General features: G+C 41.6%; 1 protein-coding gene across 2 annotated transcripts; it reads left to right on the top strand.

The window, feature by feature from the left end:
- The first annotated feature begins 553 nt into the window (after positions 1-553).
- On the top strand, positions 554-19832 carry LOC119212799 (signal transducer and activator of transcription 5B-like). Of its 2 annotated transcripts, none has more exons than XM_037463572.2 (19): positions 554-693; positions 1990-2124; positions 3664-3820; positions 4534-4623; positions 4783-4960; positions 7392-7522; positions 8209-8360; positions 8516-8671; positions 10000-10179; positions 10360-10447; positions 11126-11248; positions 11418-11510; positions 12007-12213; positions 12983-13077; positions 14321-14463; positions 14567-14722; positions 14922-14973; positions 15687-15794; positions 16191-19832. In XM_037463572.2, exons 2-19 carry the CDS (start codon positions 1997-1999, stop codon positions 16312-16314), a joined length of 2361 nt encoding a protein of 786 aa, XP_037319469.2. In that variant the 5' UTR covers positions 554-693; positions 1990-1996; the 3' UTR covers positions 16315-19832. The 2 variants fall into 2 exon arrangements, with proteins under 2 accessions (XP_037319469.2, XP_062415926.1); XM_062559942.1 differs by having other exon boundaries at positions 15687-15756; positions 16191-16304.
- Positions 19833-20674: the final 842 nt, after the last annotated feature.

Here is a 20674-nt window from a genome sequence, read left to right as displayed (position 1 = left end):
GTATAGTCAACAAGATCAGGATCACCAGATGCAAATTCAATTGCAAAGTAAAATAAGCAATATAACAAACAAAAGACCAAGGACAACCTGGAGAGGACAAGGCACTGGTTCATGAAAAACGAAAAACCTGGGTGAGAACCGGCAAAAGACCTGTTTAAATTTGTCAATTTGAAAATAATTACCAATAATACTAATAACACAAAGCAATAAAGAGTATGTCACTGCTAAAGCTTCCCATTCAACCTGTTCTGACTCCTCATCCCACAACTGGGGCTCCTGGCGGAAAGAGCTTTCTGAAGTTAACATGACTGTAACCGGAAATGTAGGATTTCTGTACCAAAATTATCAACATGAACACCTCCATTATAATAATTTGAGAAAATAACAACATATTCTCTTCGAAATATTGTATGTATGTTTTCTATTACAAACAAACTACACAAAAACAAAAATGCACATTAGTCAATGGCTGACTATAACCATAATTGTGCATTAAAAATATCTTTATTTTGAAATATGGAAGCCGGAAGTGGTCTTGGATTTTTGTTGTTTACTTGATACTGGTCAACAACAACAGCTGCTTCGCCAGAAAGCAAACGTTGGATGGCGATGTGACGTGTACGTCAACCACCCGTGTGAGGTCTGAAACTTGTTGCAGTGTCCGCTGCTCGTCCACGGTGCCTGTCTCAACAGGTGAGTTCCGGACGTTAACTTACTCGTGGCGGATGAAAGTGAAGCTTTTCGCGAGCCTTGCGGCATTAACGTCACTTCATGAACTTTCTCCACTGCGCTAGCTCCAAGACTAGCTTACCATAGCTAACTAGTAACGCTGTCTTGTTCACCAAACTCACCGAATTCAACACCTTCCCACACACCATGTAACTGTCAACTGCTAGCCAAACTCGGAGGTCGCCATTTGCAAGTTTACTGTGTCTTAATGGTCGCGAACGAGCCAACCTCAATGGACGGTACTGTTAGCAAGCTAAGCTATCTCTTAAACTTTTTGAGAGCAGGCGTTCCTCCTACGGACCGATGCGTTCTGTCCTTTTGTGGCGCTGTAGATCACACCACAACTTACACAGAGGACTGCGTAATAAAGGCACTTGTTTCGTTACGATTTGAATTGTGACAGTTGCCGACACGTGAGGCACAGCGTGCGGACCCTCCCGCACAAAGCTCCGCGATGTTCGTGTCAAAGCGTCGACAACGGAGATGTCAACCGGGGAGTGGCCACATTTCCTGGAAAGACCTTCAGTCTGTGGGGAAAGCCCACAGGAGAGAAGCGCGCATGGTTTCTCCATACATCGGATTTCGGATGGATGTTGAGCAACTGTGGACTTGTTCTGTCTTGTTTTTGAAATTTTGAATACTGACTGACCGTAACACTGACAGAAATCTCGACTGACTTCCACTTCAGTGTGGTAGAAATGCATTTAGGTTGGATAAAAATGATGAATTAAAAGTTACGTCCCATTAGCATCATGAATTTCGAGTAATATTAAAGTAATTTCCGAGGGGTCTGCGTCTTTCTCTAGGGATCTCTTTGATTCCAGAAATCACACCATGTCCTACTGGGGTTGGAATTCATACAGCAACTAGTGAATTTTGTTGTTGTTTTGGTCAATAAACAAAAAATATTTTCATACATTCTCAATTGATTTTGGTTTGGTGAGATATCCGAAGAAACTATTAGCACCTACCTCACAATACAGGGGCAAGCTTCATTATTTTGTTTAAAGTTAGATGTTTGCGTGTATCAGTCAGAGTAAAGCACAACTCTCCTCTTGGTGCACATAACCGGAGATAAAGAGAGCAGGTTTGTATAATAACTTCTAAGAATCGTAAAATCCTAAGAAAAGTTGCGTTAAGTTACGATGTTCTCTGTATTTCTAATTGATTTCCATTTCCACTTTTTCCTATTTTACTCCTGCTCACGGCCCCTGCCCTCTTCCTTCGCCCTTTTTCCTGCTAACTGCCTTGCTTCCTCAGGAGCACCATGGCAATGTGGATCCAGGCCCAGCAGCTGCAGGGTGAGGCATTGCACCAGATGCAGGCTCTGTACGGCCAGCACTTCCCCATTGAGGTGCGCCACTACCTGGCCCAGTGGATTGAATGCCAGCTCTGGTAAAGACTTTGATCTGTAGATTCATCATTTTTATCATATACGTCACTTCCCTATACAATATAAATCAAAATATAATATAATTTCTTTTATAATTGTACCTGGATGTTTACCTGTTTTTAACAATAATTATTATGGTTAATTTGTCTTTGCATTTTGGAAATGTTTTATTTTGAATGTAGTAATGTAGCTCTTAAATGCGCTAATTTGTTTTAGTTATTGTATAAAAATGTATTGTGACAAATATTGATTGATTTTCCAAAAAAAGCTGTTCATTTTAAGTTGACTGATTTGTTTTTTTTTAAACAAGGATTAACAGTTGCTCTTTAATGATAAAGGAAACTAGGGCTGCAACAACGAATCGATGAAATCGATTAGAATCGATTATTAAAAGCGTTGGCAACGAATTTCATTATCGATTCGTTGTGTCGCGCGACTATTTGGGTTTTAAAAGAAAGTTGCGCGCGCCGCGCAGAGCTGGGGAAAAAAAAGTTGAGCGCTCGCGCAGCAGAACATCGGAGAGACCCGTACTACTGTTCTGAAACATGCGGAGGAAGAGAAGCCAATGCGACCTAAATATTTCACACTGAAATGGGGGGTGCGGGTCCTAGCGGGCAACGGGGGGGGTGGGGGGGGGTGCTGCGGTTTTCTTTGCAGCGCCAGTAGTTTTACGTTCTAATCGCCGCGCTCGACTTCAAGGTGTAACCTTTATTATTGTTCGGTCTGAAACAGCGCGCCCAGTGACGGGTGGTGCAGCAATATTGATGTCCGGGTGGAAATCAGGATAAAGGTCGGTCCGGGATATTTTCGGGAGGGGCTTTGAAATTCGGCAGGGTTGACATGTCTGATTGTAAGATATGCAAAAGCGACATGGCCTGGCACGGGAGCACCACGGGGATGATTCATGATTTTGTGCCTAATATATTTAATTTGGCGGCTGTAAAGTATACATCATGCGATGTGTGTATGTTTTTTGTGTTAGTCCATTTTATTTGCTTACTTAGGGATGTTCAAGGAGCAATCTGTTAGTGCAAAAGATATTTAGGAAGTGCACAGTCAGTTCTATGTTTCAATAAAGGGTTGGAAATTAATGTTTTTACATTTTTTATTTTTTTTTCCGATTCATCGATTAATCGAACAAATAATCGACAGATGAATCGATTATTAAAATAATCGTTAGTTGCAGCTCTAAAGGAAACATAGTTTTTATCTGATCACTTCATTACTTGATGAAATATTTGTTTACTAAAAGGAATAGTAGTGGGACTTTAATTACAATGCAGTCCAAGTTTCATGCTACGGTGCGTTGACAACCATTTTAGGTATCCAAACATGCACATGTTGGTATTTAGAGCCCATACATGCCTGTATTGACTACTGCACAAAGAGAAAGAAACTTCCTGGGCTTCATCAGGTATTTAAGTAGTCAGTCATTAATATTAGTCCTGTAAGCCAAACCGGTCCTCAACAACTGGTCTTAGTAAAGCAACACTTAGCTTGAAATATATATTGGTGAAAATTTGCAAAATGTCATCTTACAGGGATTCGGTGGAGTTGGACAACCCAGCGGAAGAAGCCAAAGCCAAGCGTCTGCTGGAAAATCTGGTGGGCGAGCTGCAGAAGAAAGCCCAGCTCCAGGGAGGAGAAGATGGCTTCCTGCTCAAGATCAAGCTGGGTCACTATGCCAACCAGTTAAAGGTACTGGCCAGCTACTCCTAAGATGAGGATTGAAAAGTCTGCAACAAAGGGATTGAAACGTAGCGATTTTGGCCCTCGCTAACATCCTGAAAGTAATCAGTGTAATGGTATACCTCCTAGCCCAGGGACGTTTTAGCTGGCAAAAAGTCACAGAGCTGTATCAATACATATGAATTCATATCCTTTTTAAATGCAGAGTTCTTAATAAGAAACTAGCATGAGTAGATTATTTTATTTTTAAATGAACCAACCTAAAAAGACTTGTGTAGCCGACTTTATTTTAATGAAACTAGCTGTTCTAGTTTCAAAAGGCCACTACATCTAGCAAGAGTGTTGCTAAGGCAGTAACATTGGCTGCCTGTCCTGTCCAACCCGCCTTCAAATCCACTGCCCCAAAATGTAAAATAAAAACAATAGATGTGCAACAACAATAGCACAGCTGTCTTGATTGGCTTTTTGGTGTTTTTATTTTATTTGTCAGGGCACTTGATTCATTTATTGCTGTCAGTGTAATATATTTCAAGAAAATGACCAACCATCCCTGTCAATCTCTACCTTCTTTTGAATATTGTTACTTCTGTGCTTGCCCATGATTTACGGTTTTACAATCTCTTCTTCAGGGTATAATATGCGCACTAAAAACTTTATTTTCACACCATTGGGGAAACTATTGGTATGGTAAAACTCATTAATTGTGTGTGTTATATCTGCAGAGCACTTACGACCGCTGTCCTTTGGAGCTGGTGCGCTGCATTAAACACATCCTCCACTCTGAGCAACGGCTGGTTCAAGAAGCTACCAATGTAAGGGTCTGTTAACGTGTAGTCATCTGCAGGAATCCTGTGACCTCAGTGCACAACATTCTCCAGGATATGGCTAGGTGGAGACTGCCTGTAAGGATGGCGATATGCTGCTGGGCATTATTGTTTATTATTTAAGTTTTTGGAATGCTCTGTGTTCAGGCCAGCTGTGGGAGTGGGGTGCAGGCTATGGACAGCCTGTCGCAGCGGCATCAGCAGATAAACCAGTCCTTTGAAGAGCTCCGCCTGGCCACACAGGAGACGGAGAATGAACTAAGAAAGCTACAGCACAGCCAGGAGTACTTCATCATCCAGTACCAGGAGAACCTGCGCATCCAGGGTGAGGATGAGAGATGCGCCCACACACGCACATGTGTACACGCACACTCACAGGGACACGCGGACACATAAGGTTGTCTCAATACCATAATTATGACTTCAATACTATACCTGCCAAAATATTACAACACCCGATACTTACAATACCACAAATACAATACTGGAATATTTATCTATGATAGTAATAAATAAAAGCTCTGTATGGTTCCCTTTTTTACCAGCTTGTTCCTGCACAGCTTTTTTAACACTTAACAAAGGGAATTCATATTAGTATTATTCTACAGTAAGATATTAATGAAAACGACATGGTCAAATCATAGCATTGATTATACACGGCTATGTAGTCCATATATGACTACATAGTTATTTCCATAAGTATGATTCTACAGCGGGTGAAATAAGTGTTGAACACGTCACCATTCTTCTCAGTAAATATATTACCAAAGGAGCTGCACTTTGCAATTTTCACCAGATGTTGGTAACAACACAAGTGATACATACATACAAAGAAACCAAAGTTCAGAAATAAAGTTATGTGTAATAATGTGAAATGACACAGGGAAAAGTATTGAACACATGAAGAAAGGGAGGTGCAAAAAGGTTTTCACACGCACTCACACAGCCACACATACGCTAAAACACAACCCGCACTGGTTCATCTCCGACTTCGCCGATGGTAAATGGCGCATCTGTGACTCTATAAAAAGTATTGATTTAGGCACTTTTTAGGCACCTCTGTTTTTAAAAGTATTGTTTTACACCGATAACCCCCAAATCATCCCTAGTGGATAACTGTAAACCAAAAAAAAAAACTTTCTTGGGGCCCAATTGAATGGTAAGAGAAAATCTGTGTATGCTTTGGAATTTTTATTGTTCGTTTAAATACTACATATTTATGGAATGCCGTTTTATTCAAAATTAAATAAATGAATAATGACACGGGAATGCATAATGACACTGTATTTCATAATAAATAAATGAATAAATACACGATAATGCATAATGACACTGCATTTCATAATAAATAAATGAATAAATACACGGTAATGCATAATGACACGGTAATGCATAATGACACAGTATTTCATTTCACGTTCTTATATGCAAATCAGGGGGCGTGGCTATCTATCACATTCAGAACAGACAGAGCCATGTGCAAAAAGGGCTGGCTAAGGCAGTGTTTCTCAACTGGTGGGCCGTTTGTCTAGAGCTGCCGAAGTCGGAACCGCAAGCCCTAGTACTTCCAGAAAACCCTCAATATGTGTCAAAATAGTATCTGCAGATAACCCATGTTGATCGATTTGATCCGCTAATGCTAGCATGCTATCTCGGAGCCCACCGATGTCTTCCATTATGTCAACACTCTCACGTCCCTTAGCCCAGTGGTTCTCAACTTGTCTGGCTCCGGGACCCACCTTTACCCCTTAATGACAAGCGGCGACCCAATTCGATCGGGGGGGGGGGGGGGGTGGGGTTGCTTCCGCGTTCGCTAGCGGTGTCGACGGCACACGGCTCTGTCGTCTGTTCTGAATGTGATAGATAGCCACGCCCCCTGATTTGCATATAAGAACGTGAAATGAAATACTGTGTCATTATGCATTACCGTGTCATTATGCATTACCGTGTATTTATTAATTTATTTATTATGAAATGCAGTGTGATTATGCATTACCGTGTATTTATTCATTTATTTATTATGAAATACAGTGTCATTATGCATTACCGTGTATTTATTCATTTATTTATTATGAAATGCAGTGTCATTATGCATTACTGTGTATTTATTCATTAATTTCATTTTGACTAAAACAGCATTCCATACATATTCTCACTTTTTCCTATATACACTGAGATTTCACAAATGTTTGGTCATGGAAATATTGTTTGAAATCATTGATATTCATTGGTCAAAATGTGTATGAACCCTGCAAACGGCTCTCTAGAGTCAGTGTTGAGTCAGTCTGTTCTGGGCTGCTGTTGCAACATCGTGAAATATGTGGAGGAGAAAACCTCTCTTATGTAGAAGTAAACGGGTTTTTTAGGCTAAGGAACACATCACTATTCTTCATTTCTGGTGATTAGGCACTTTTTTTTAATAAAAAAAGTTTGTTATATCCAATATCTGCCAATAAAACTGTCAGAAACTACTAGCCATTCAGTGGCTGATGCCTATAAAAAGTCAAAATTCTCACTCTCAAAATCAAAGAAAGCCAACTCAAGTTGTGATGTAATGTATCTTCAGCTTTTTTGCTTCTCTCATTTTAAACCTTCCCAGTTTGACTCTCTTTCTAGCCATCCACCTGCAGCCAAGGGCTGGTCTGGACTTTACCAAGTTCTCTCACATACCCAGAAGTTAACAGTGTCTTTATTTTTGGTGGTAGCGTGTGTTAGTAATGTGGTGCCTGCCTGCCTCCTGCTTCTTGCTCTGTTAGCCCAGCTGAGCAGCCTGTCGTCGCTGCCTCAAGCTGAGCGCACCCAGCGGGAGACCACCCTACAGAGTAAGAGGACCACTGTGGATGCCTGGCTCACCAGAGAGGCCAGCACATTACAGAAATACAGGCTTGTATGAAGACACTCACTCATGCATGAAAACACACACATACACACACACACTGCCATAACACAGTCTGGCAAGTCTACAACAGTCACTTCTGCATCTCCAGTGAGTCAGAATCTACTAGGAGTTATTTTCTATAGATCATTTTATATTATTCCGTACATGTGACTTATTTCATGTCGTAAAAATTTGTTAAAAATGTGTTATTGACTTTCTACTCTCCTTAACATGAATCATTGACTGGCCTTTTTGGACATATCTAAAAATAGTGATATGCAGACATATAGTGCAAAATCTGCTCCATTCTATTCCAATAAGTCACTGCAAAAATAGTACATGGAAGGATCAGCGTTAATAGCCACACGTAGCTACTGTGCATTGGTGGGAACTAACAGATATTGAATCGCTAATAGGGTTTCCCTCTCTGTCTTATAGTCCTTCCTAAAAGTTTTGAAAAATGCCTCGAAAACTTGCCTTTTTAGAAAGAATTTTTTTTCCTTCACTTTGTAATCTTGTTCTGCTGTGAAATCATAAGAGCAACATCTTAGACGAATCCCAGCTTGAGACGGGGCAGATAGCGATTACAAGTGATGCACAATTTACAATGTTCTCGGTGGATGCAATTCTTTGTGAGTTTTCCACAGCATGTCACAAATGCATTAGTTTCCTAGCATGTGGATGGTGGTTTGCAGGACCTGTCAGAACAACACCAGAAGACCCTGGCCCTGCTGAGGAAGCAGCAGACTCTGATCCTGGAGGAGGAGCTCATCCAGTGGAAGAGGAGGCAGCAACTGGCTGGCAACGGGGGCCCTCATGAAGGGGGACTGGATGTCTTGCAGTCCTGGTATGTACTGGCCTGTCCCAATCATAGCAGAGAGCTTTACCTCCCTCATTTAATATTTTATGTTAAAAAAAAGAAACACACACAAAGGAACCACGCCTCTTTTTTTTCCTCCTCCCTCTTCCATCTTCACTGGCGGTGCATCTTCTGTCCACCAGGTGTGAGAAGCTGGCTGACCTGATCTGGCAGAACCGGCAGCAGATCCGACGCTGTGAGCATCTCACCCTGCAGCTTCCTCTGCCAGGCCCCATGGAGGAGCTGCTGAGCAAACTCAACGCCGACATCACCGACATCATCTCTGCCCTGGTTACTAGGTGAGCATTAAAAGTCGTCTTCTCAGTGTAGTGTGGAGGTTGTGGACAGTCCCTGTGCACTGGCAGAGCGCCCAGAGCAGCCTAGGTTCTAATAAAGGAGTGTCTGATGTGGTGACCCCAGGATTGTATCTTTGCTTTTTGCAGATGATCTGGTTCAGTTCCTATTGTGACCTCCTGCACTATTGCTATTGATATTACTCGGTCAAGCAACCACTGGCCCTGAAAATCCTGCATTCAAACTGACCCTACTTATTTGAGCTTTTCCCTCAGTCTAGTCCCAAGTCTTCTTTCATACGACATGATATACATTTAGTAAATGATGATGCTTTCCGAGTCAAATAGACTATTTTTTTCTTCAATAAGTCTGGCTGTAGGACCCACCATCATCCCTTAATGACAAAACGCAACCTCAAATTTGTTCAATGAAAGAATTAACCAGTATTTTAGCTGACTCCCTCCCTCTTTATTTGAGACAGTCTGCAGTTTAGGATTGTATTTGCACTGCTACCTAACCACAGAATTACATTGCACAATTACTGAATATTGTTTTTGTTCCTGGGCTTGCCCAAACATGCTCACTTTCTTTTACAGTAGCAATTACTTAACTCGAATAACTATCTAAATACCTTTCACAAAACTATTGCAAGTTCTGTGGTGTCAAAGTACATCTCACAACCTACCTATGTAAGTGTTCACATTCAGCTGTAAGCTTACCAAAATGGTTACCAAAAAAGTAAATGTTAATTACCAGTTATTTGATTAGTTGGTTATGTTGTTCTTTTTTGCCCCTAGCTACTTTCCATCTGCATGCCCTCGTCTCTGTTCACCAGAGGTGTATAATTGCACTTATGTATAACAGGTTTTGAAACATTGTTGCACTTTCTTGTTACTTGATCTTCTGAGTTTGTATCTCTACGGTTGAAAAGCGTCAGCTAAATGACATGTAATGTCATGTGTAGCTTAGTCGCTATACTGTATTACTTGTGTTCTACTGGAAAGTTTTTGCAATGGTGCTGGAAACTGACCAATTGTTGACCCTCACAATTGTTGACCATCAAGTGATTCTTTCCTGCCCATTGAGCGTTTCTTTTTTCTTTTCGCAACGGAAATTTGAGGTCAGTTTTGGATTGAATGCACTTTGTGAAGATGGCTTCTTCTTGCTATCATCTGTACATATGTGTGTATTCACAAGTATAAAGAGTATCACGTGTAAGAGTATAGAGAGTTGATGCAAATAACACAATCAGCGTTTGTACTCGTATCACTGCTACTGCTCATGCAAAGAATCTGTAGTCCAACCCATTGTGTCATTCCCCTTCTCTCCTCAGTACCTTTATCATTGAAAAGCAGCCGCCCCAGGTCTTGAAGACCCAGACCAAGTTTGCAGCCACAGTGCGCCTCCTGGTGGGTGGGAAGCTCAACGTCCACATGAACCCCCCTCAGGTCAAAGCTGTTATTGTTAGCGAGCAACAGGCCAAAGCTCTGCTGAAGAATGAGAGCACACACAGGTGATGATGACAAATGCACTGGTAAAACCTATTCTGGGGCCTCTGTAATGGTTGACTTAAAACTGGTGTTTTTGGTGGGAATGAAAAGATAATTAATTCAGCATTTACCAAACAAGTTGTTGAAGATGTTTCCAGGAATGTCAATAAGAATGTGCCTAACTTCTTCCTATTCCTTGGTAGTGAAAGTAGTGGAGAAATCCTGAACAACAACTGTGTAATGGAGTATCAGCAGGCGACTGGCACCCTCAGTGCACATTTCAGAAGCATGGTAAGCTCTACTGGTTAAGTGTAAACTCTACTGGTTAAGTGTAAGTTACACAGTGCTGGTGATTTTTTCCTTTTTTTTACTTCTACAATCTGCCGACATACCACATTGTATTCTCAAATTTCCCACACTTTCACGGAATATCTTTTAGTGCCTTTTGGAAATGCGCATGAACAACACTTTACACATTACATCCAAACACCTCGCTCGTAAAGCTGGTTTGCCCGATCTTCCAGGAAGAACAAATTATGGCAGTTATGACTGGTTAATTATATCATGCAGTAAAAACACCAGAGCACACAAGACCAAACTGCCTTCTAAGTTACCCACTTGGGCTCCATGTGTTTTGGCCGACGGATATTAATGACGAATATCGTAAAAACCAAAAACGTCCACACTGATGTTCATAAGTCTGCAGTTGAGTGGTTGGAATCTGGGGGAGGCACCAAAAAAATAAAGTACTTGCACTAAACATGTTAGAAATGATAGAGAATTAAACCCAAAAAGGAGAGAATGAAACATGAAGATAGTGTTCTTGTATTTCTGTAGCCAGATATATCTTATTCCAGTGAGCTTGTCAAATATGTAAGTTGGAGCCTGATGTCCAGCTACTTTCCAGAGATCAGACTTTGCTGTGTTGATTGTAATTAAGATGTCTAATCTCCTCATGTCTTCACACAGTCACTAAAGCGGATCAAGCGGTCAGACCGGCGAGGTGCAGAGTCTGTGACAGAAGAGAAGTTCACCGTTCTGTTTGAATCCCAGTTCAGCGTCGGGGGCAACGAGCTAGTCTTCCATGTTAAAGTAATCACAGAGGACTTTGGGCCTTTCTATACATCTGAACTGGGTAGCTTGGCTATTGACTAGTCAGCTGGGCTCCTTGCCAGTGTCATCAACACTGTGATTGATTAAATGTCTATGAACGGTTAATTCAGAAGAAGAATATTAATAGTCTGTTACTCTTATCACTCAGACCTTATCGCTGCCCGTGGTAGTGATCGTCCACGGCAGTCAGGACAACAACGCCACAGCCACTGTCCTGTGGGACAACGCCTTTGCTGAGCTGGTGAGTTGGCTACTGATGGAGGGTTGGTTTCCCTCAATAACCTTTTTATACTTCATCATGTCATCTTGAAAATGTGTTTTCAAGGTTTTGAAATGCCACAAAATTATTGTTTGACTTTTGGTTTCCTTTTACTGTATCCTGAACATGTTTGATTCTACTCAAACAAAAAAATTCAGAGTAGGTTTACCATATTTTTTCAAAAACATCTGTGCAGTCATAGCCATGAATATTTTGACTGACACCATTTTAAATAAAAAGAAGTTAGGATGTGCTTTTTACTCTCCGTTGTGGCTCCGTGTTTACAGCAGGGTAGTCCTTCAATCCGTTCCCTTCAAACACACATATACCAAATTTATTTTTCAGGCTGTGCTGCCTGTGTACGAATTGGATATGAATGATTATGCAATGTTAAAGCGCTTTGAGTGATTGAAAGAGAAAAAGAAAGAAGAGAAATGCAAATACAGTCCACTTAACATTTACCATTTACCATACTCAGGGCAGAGTGCCATTTATTGTGCCAGACAAGGTGCTGTGGCCCCAGCTGTGTGAGACCCTTGACATGAAGTACAAGGCAGAGATGCACAGTGGGCGTGGTCTGTCGGAGGACAACATGGTCTTCCTGGCTCAAAAAGCTTTCACTAACAGCAGCAACAACCCCGAGGACTCTCGAAACATGACCATATCCTGGGCCCAGTTCAACCGGGTGAGGCCAGCTCCTTTCCACAGCTCAACAACTGCATGCATAATTCTGACACGTATCACTGTAGGGAACCCATTGTACATTTAAAATGCATGTGCTAGGGGCTGGAGATTTGACCTAATATAACTAATGCGACTTTGTTTTTTGTTTTTTGGTAAGATACTAATGTACTGTATTCCAACATAGTAAGGGACACTACCACCAAAACATGATTCTACAAATGGTCATTTATTTTGCAATGTCTAGCTTATCTTTTTAAAAATATATCACTATTATGTTCGATTTACCTTTTCAGCACAGACAAACTGGCATTTAAATTATAATTTAGGGAGGGGACATCTTTTGAAGGGAAAGCCTAAGATCTAGTACTGTAGAAAGAACTAGTACTGTAGCGCATGGTTTTGGGGTGACTGGCTTAGTGGAGAGCAGGCGCATCCTTCAATTGGAGGCTTGAAGGTTCAGTTTGTGTCTCCGCCGGTCCATGTCTGTGTGTCATTGGCCAAGACACTCAACCCCTGATAGCTCAAGTAGGCGCTGCCTGCTGATCAGTTAGTTTATCTGTCGTTATTGTATCAACGTGCGGGTCTGTGTGAATGATGAAATGTGTCGATTTAAGTCGTCAAAAGAAAAGTGCTTCACGTTGAGAGAAGCGGATAGGCTACGCATACTTAGGAGCTGGGCAGTACACACGCAGAGAGATAGAAAGCATCCAGTGACCTTTCTGCTTGTATGCATGTAAAAGTACTGAATTGAACATGTTTGATTTTCAAAGGAGAGCCTACCGGGACGAAACTTTACCTTCTGGCAGTGGTTTGATGGAGTTGTGGAGCTCATGAAGAAACATCTGAAACCTCACTGGAATGATGGGTAAGGAATTTGTCTTCCTCTTTTGGCACTGTTGACATCTAAGCTTAAAGCCTCGTTTATGCTTCTGCGTTTTCAGAGAAGCGCAAGGACACGCAGACACAAGAGCCCCTTGCGTGCCTTTTCACCCCCTTCTCGCGTGCGACAACCAATTTTTCTAGACTTGCGTCAAAAGCTACGCCTCACGCAGTCGGCAAGGCTGTGATTGGTCTGCTAACTACATTCTTTCCAGAGTCTCACATTTCCAGTTTCATAGCATATTACTGCCATTATTAAAACAACAATTTATTTTACAAGAGAATGAATCAGATTGTAGATCTTTTGCCGGAAAAAATCCGTAAATATGACCACTTATACAACCCGTCATTGGCGGACTATAAGGACACACGGATGGCCTCCAATTCACGAGGGAGATCTCCGCAAACGTTGGTTTGCCGGTCGAGGGGTGTACAAAGTTGTGGAGGAAAATACGGTACAAATGTCGGTAGAAAAAAGCCGATGAAAAGCAGCAGTGGCGATGCAGGGGACAAAAAAGTCTCTGATGAATAAATAAACAAACTAACGACTTCCACACACAGACGTCACTCTCTAGGTCGTCTTTGACAAAAAGCGTTACTCCACCTAGTGTTCTGGCGGTGAATTGCTTTGCAACACGAGCAAGCCTTGTTGAACCATAAAATTGAAACGAGTCCGTCGACACAAGACGAAGACGGGAAGGGGAGGGAGGGGGTGGTCAACCCCAGCAGAAGAGAGAGGAGGGTTCTCCAGAATAAGAGTAGCTTAAGGCAGCCTGTGAATCAGTCCACTCCTAGTGTTCATGGTCCAACACCTTGACATCACCAGGGACTCAAGTCCTCTGCACCGAGTGAAGTTCATCCACAGCTGCTTTTATATTGGCTCAATCATCTTCCCTGTCAGAAGCTGGTGGCTACATTAGCTACAATAACCCCTGGCAGTTGGTGGCAGCTCCAGATGTCCTACGTGACAAATATTGCCTCTGACCTCAAGCAGAGATAAGGAGCTACCCTTTTCTTGATTCTTCATTTAATATATATATATTTTCCTGATTTAGAATCAAACTGATATCCATAAAATTATTTTTAAATGTTGTATGCACACATCATCCTTTTGTCTTGTGAAATGTCTCATTTACACTTATAATGAGCGTGATCTTTTTGAAGTTCAAAATAAAAGATTCAATACTTTTCAAGGCTTCTCAGCTCAAAAAACCTGACTGTGTTTCTAGGGCCATCCTGGGCTTCGTTAACAAGCAGCAAGCACAGGACATGCTGCTGTCCAAACCCAATGGCACCTTCCTACTGAGATTCAGCGACTCTGAGATTGGAGGCATCACCATCGCCTGGGTAGCTGAGAATCCCAACAAACCAGGTACCCAAGTGCTGGGGTGTATGTGTGTGTTCACACATGCATGACGAAGGCTGTGTATGTTAATCTGTACAACAGTGTCATGTAACCCTTGGTCTGTGATTAGGTGAAAGGCTGGTCTGGAACCTGTTGCCTTATACAACCAAGGACTTCTCCATTCGGTCCCTGGCTGACCGCATCAGTGACCTGAACCACCTTCTGTTTCTCTACCCGGACCGGCCCAAAGACGAAGTCTTCGCCAAATACTACACCCCCCCACTCTGTAAGTGTCAGCAACACAGATCCCTGACTTAGCCCTCCACTGTGAGAAGTAGAGCACAGCTTTGTGCACCTTTTTTTCATTTCATTTTAACTGGTGTTTTTGCAGGCTTTTAGAAACCTGTAAACGTGGAGGAGCTCAGCATATAGATCGCACAGTTTATTTATCTAGGCTGTATTTGAAGCGTGTGTCTCTCTTGCAGCAAAAGCAGTGGACGGATATGTAAAACCGCAGATCAAACAAGTTGTGCCTGAGTAAGTGTTTTTTTTCTTCCCACATTTAAATGATTCTAACAGACTGAACAAGTTCCGGAAAGACAATGCAGCACTTCTTTGTCCAGGCAATGAGGGCATCACATTCAGAAAGCAGTTGGTTCCTTCCCCCGTTTCACATTATGTTCTGTTGCAGCTTTATGCTCAAGTAGTTTTTACCTCTGTTATTGGCAATGTTTGCAATGCTACTTAAGGGGCCGTGGGGGCTCTTCCTCTTCAGGTTTGGGGGAAAAGCTGCAGGAAGATAGGTACTGACAAATGCTAAATAAAAACCTGATCCTGAAAGGGCCTTGGACTGGCCCAACGGTTCCTCTTTCTACAGGACAATGACCCAAACAACCTGTGTTGTCCTCAATGACTTGGGACAAATGTCCAATGATGTTCGGCATACATCTGTACTCACTGCCCAGGGGGAGTTAAGGCTCTGAATACAAATGGTAGGGGTTGCTGAGAGGAACATTAATTGAAATCATTGAGCAGGAGTCGGACAAAATGTAAAGAAAAGCTAGTGAAAAGTTCCTGAATGCACTCTAGACATTTTTCGACCTGTTTAAATTTGTGTAGCAACTGCGCAATGTGCAGTTTGAGGTTGTAAAATGATAAAAAGCATGGGGGCGATGATATTTCTGTAAGAAGTGGTTGGGCTGGTGCGTATTTGAATTGCTGTAATAACATGTGGCACATTTCTCTGGTAGATTCACCACCCCGAACCCTGAACCCAGTGGAGGAGCTCCTACCTTCATGGACCAAACAGCTTCTCCCTCTGTGAGCCTCCCCAACAACTTTGGTGTCTACCCTTCTATGTGAGCACTCTTTTAAATCCAGTACTCAATGCAGGGTGCTGGAAACGCTATACTGAAAAGGGTCCATTTAATTCACTAAGAATACTTTGTGATATAAAAAACAGAGTCCCCATGTGACAAAACAGCACTTTTAATAAATGAATATGATTGCTGGATGTTTCAATATTCTTTGTGTAAACAGTTTGACCCACTATCAGAGCTGTTAGAGATTAAATAGTATGACTAATGTTGGTTTAATGCAGTGGTTTTTGGTTTTTAAATGATTTGTGTTATTTTGAGTGTACTAGCTGATAGTAGTGAAGTAGGTTATAGAACATAAAAAAATATATATATGTATGTTCCCTACAAACCTCCTTCATAAAAGTGTGGCTGCTGTCTCTGCTGTTATCTTGCCAGGAGTGAAGCTATTTTGGACCCAGATGGAGACTTTGACCTGGATGACACAATGGACGTGGCTCGCCATGTGGAGGAGCTGCTCCGCAGGCCAATGGCGAACCAGTGGAGCAGTCAGCAGTCCTGAAAGTGCCCAACACCTTCAGGTCCCCTCCAACTTATCTAACAGACACCCACCAACTGTAAATGAAATGCTGAAAAATGTACACTTCTCTATTGATGGAAATTATTTTTATTAGTATTTAGTAAATCCCAAAAGAAATGTAAAGACTTAAAGTAAGACTATGTAATTTTTGTTAGCTTCTGTTACAACAAGTGATATTTAAAGGATAAGGGCAAGTTGAATTTTCTTTAATTTCCAAGGATTCTCCAGTTGCCATAAATACATCCCAGTTAGGTGAGCTGAAAACAGGAAGCAACACATATGTGGTACATTGGAGCTGTTGCTCTGTCATTAGCTTAGCTGTGGCTTAACCTTCATACCAGAATAAAAACCAAGCTGCTGTGTCCTATTGAAGCTTAACTAAAACCAGCAAAAATGTCACCGGTAATCAGTGCACTTTTTGACAATCAGTATCTCTCACGATTTCTCATTAAGGACAACACAATACACAAATGTGTCAATGCGTTATTACTTCTATACTGATCACAGAAACGTACTGATGCGCCTGCAAAGGAAAGAAAGAAGATGATTGCAGTCATGGCCAGCCAGTAAACACAGATGAAACTATGCAGGTCTGCAAGAAATCTGCAGATGTGTTGAGGAAATTCCCAGGAGACCTTAGTTAAGTCTAAATTATGCATGCACTGTTTTGGTGAGTAACACTGACTGTAGAGAGGAACTGTTTACATTTATATTACAAATTTACAGTGATTCATTTAGTGACTATGGCAAACCACTATATATTGTTTCAGTGGTACGAGAGAAATAAACTGGGCTAAACCGTAAATTCACTGAAACCAATTTCAGCACCTACCCTTTTCTGGGATTAAAGAGTTCACCCTAATTATGGTCATATTGACACAGCAGTCGGGATCAGCTGAGCACACTCAGCAGATTGTTAGATTAACCCTTTCAAAGCGCAGCTAAGCGCTAGGTGACACAGCAGCAGCTTTGAATAAGAGCCCCGGCATGTATTCAGTAATGTGCTCATGCACAATGTGGTTGGGTGTCATCCCTCAGCCAGCTGAGTTGGTAGTGAGGTCCACAGCAGTGTTGTAACTCGTTAGCCAAGGCCACACTGGATCCAGTGCAAATTTGCCCCAGAGGGCTTTACAGTCGGAATACATGCAACATCCTCTGTCCCGAAACCCTCACATCAGCACAGGAAAAACTCTCCAAAAAATGAAAAACCCTTCCATGGGGAAAAAAGGGAAGAAACCTTAGGGAGAACCTCAGCGGAGGGATACCTCTCCCGGGATGGACAGACTGCAATGGATGTGATGTCTACAGAATGAACAATATAAAAGATGTACAATACATTCAATTCCAACAGAAATTATTCAAATAATTGTGAGTAACAAGCCAGGTGTACGGCAGGGACAACCACCATCCACAGGCCTGTGGTGAGGGGAAGCACAAAGACTTTAGGAAAGGGTAATGTTGGTTTATGATGACAGTAATAGTAATCTATGTTAAAATGATGCTAGCAGCAGCAGTTGTCAGCAGGGCCACGGCATGAGGCAGGAACAGTGTCCAGATGGATCCAGGGAAGCATGTGAGGCGAGAAAGCACAAAGTTCTAAAAATTGAATTCTCAGTTACAGCCATTTGGTTATTTTTGTATATTTTAAAATATTTCATATTACTGCCATACTTCTATATTGGTACTACAGTGCCTGAAAGGACCATGTTTAATTGGTCGTAGACAGATATGGTTCTAGATGCCATAAATTTGTCTCATGAAGTGATTTCCCAAGTCTGATTTTGTTTTGTTTTCATTCTTGTAGGTTGAATATTGAATACAAATGTTGGTTTATTTTGATCATTTGTGTATATTCAATGTATATTCTGTCATTCTTTTTTATATATATATCCATGAGAAGATGAAATGCGTCCTTGGGGTTTACAAGCCTAATCAAATAAGGTTTCAGTTTTCTAGCATGAAATATTGTAGCATAACATCTGGGAAAGACCAGCAAGTATACGCTAGAATGCAAACTGAGAAGCCAATGCCAGTATCTCCTACTGCTCTCCAATGGAAGCCGCTCATGCTGTAACAGTCATTTAATCTCAGCCGTCCCTTCTGGTTTCCCCAAAGCCAGTCCCCCAAAAGGATTATGATGAATGTAAAAGAAAAGTTATGAATCGATTCCACCTCTATCAGGAGGAGTTGTTCACCTCGAGTCAATGTAATTCCACTTTTAAAGTGCTGTTTTGACATGTGAGTTCAAAGGTCAACTTTAAATGAATTTCAATAACGTGCTCATCTGTTTGTTACCCACTGGGTCTGCATTCAAGTATTCCATATCATATTCTGAGTGATGCATTGCATAGACTGATGTGTGATATTGTTTTGTGGAGGTCTGACTGTGGCGGTGGTATTGAATGCCTACAATTCAAGTTAATGTGAGGAATTTTTAACCGGTTCTGAAACGGTCTAAATGTATTACTGAAATCAGTAGTGATCCCTCTACGTATAGCTCAAACCATAGAGAGCAATCCAGCCTTGGACCTGCAGTTTGAAGATCTGTGGGCAAGGAGGAGAGCTCAGCCACCAGCAGCATTGTCTCCTCCCCCCTCTGGAGCAGAGCATATCCTCCCTGCTCCTCCATCCCCCATTGGGAGCAAACAGCGACACCACGCTGCTGGAGGCCCACTCCTTATTGAAGGGCCCGTTGTAGGAAAGGTATGCTAGGGAGAGCCCAACCAGGACTGATTGTGGCAGACTGTCAATTTTATTTTGTATAGGCCAAAATCCCAAATTTGGTACAGGAAAAACACTCCCAATGAACCCTGCTAAGTCAAAGGTTTTCTCAAGGGACTCTGGCACTCTGAAGCACTACCACTTTAGTCCACAGGGAGCACCAGAATTAGTCAGTGGATTCCTTTGGGAGGAAGTTCAAACCTCATACCTCATACTTTGTAGTACTACTCGGTCAGAAGTGTTGATCATGTGTTATCTCTGCTGATAATCATTGAGTCCAATCCCGATGAACTTCATGACCAGGCTGAATCCTACTGACTTTTTTTATATCCCTGTTTCTCCATTCTTGGTGATCTTCAGTAACTGTTTTGTGCCTGTCGCCATTCCAGCTGCGCAACTGCACTAGCCTCAACCTTCCTTTTAGAAAACAAAACTCGCCCCGGAGGAAAGTAAACAGCCAACCTCAAGAAAACGCACTGTGATATGAATGGTAAAAATTAACCAAATAATACCTGATGACATGGGAGTCCTTTCCAGCTCTCACTTGTGCCTCTAATGCTTTTTGTTGTGTATTGTTAAATGAAAGCTGAAACAAACTTGATCAGCGAAAGTGAACAAGCACATAAAACTGATGTTTATGCCCCTGCAGTTTGTCTTCAGTGTGATGCCCTCTAGCTGCCTGCAGCCTTTGGCCGCTCTGTATTTACTTCCACATGTGCCACATTTGCTGAAAGTATGATCTTTGGATTTTAGACTTTAAATAAACCATTTTTGTATGACTTGTATCCCACCGTTTATTTGACATTGTTCGGTATTATTGCCCAGCAGTGTACTGTGTGGTGGGTTGCTACAGGTTGGCCATCACTTTGCATGCAGGTTTTCTACTTGTTGCGATGAAGTCATCTGAAGAATGGCTCTGTTCATTTTAGTCATTGAATTAAAACATTACATTTACGTAATTATTTAAATGTAATTCTACCAATAACATTTTCTTTAGACAATTCCAGATTTCTTTTTAAAGCTGCGTTCTTATGGTTGGTTTTCTTGAAACGATAAGTTGAATGGGCACAGAGCTGATGGTTCACTACTCTATAAAAAAAAGTAAATGACACTCATAAAAGTAAATGACGCTTTAACATGATGGGCATTTTCAACTTTCACAGAATTCATTGTTTGACAGTTAAACTCTGGAGAACCTTCTCTTTTCCTAAATGAAAACTTATGCACATGCTAAGCTATGTTATGCTAATGAGCACTGAACCATGGTGACGGTCCGTATTGATTGACATTAATAAGTGGTGTCAGTATTCAGGTTCCTCACTTAACTAGAATATTTAAGATATGGCATGTAGTCCTTCATTTATATATTAATTAATATGAAAGTGCTCAAGTGTTTTAGCATATACACAGTACCTCTCCAGAAAGCACCCTCAGATTTTCCATGTGAAACTATTTATTCAGTCTAAAGAAGCAGGATTGGGAAAAACTTGTGTAACATTGTAGTCACGTGAATGATTGGTAACGTGACAAACTTCTTTCTCGGAGGAATTTGTCGTATTGGTACAGTATCCTCTGATTGGCTGTGAGTTATGGAGGCAGCAGCTCTCGCTTTCTGATTGGC

This window comes from Pungitius pungitius, chromosome 21, assembly GCF_949316345.1.
Source record: "Pungitius pungitius chromosome 21, fPunPun2.1, whole genome shotgun sequence".
Lineage (NCBI taxonomy): Eukaryota > Metazoa > Chordata > Actinopteri > Perciformes > Gasterosteidae > Pungitius > Pungitius pungitius.
This window is presented reverse-complemented; position numbering and strand designations above follow the sequence as displayed.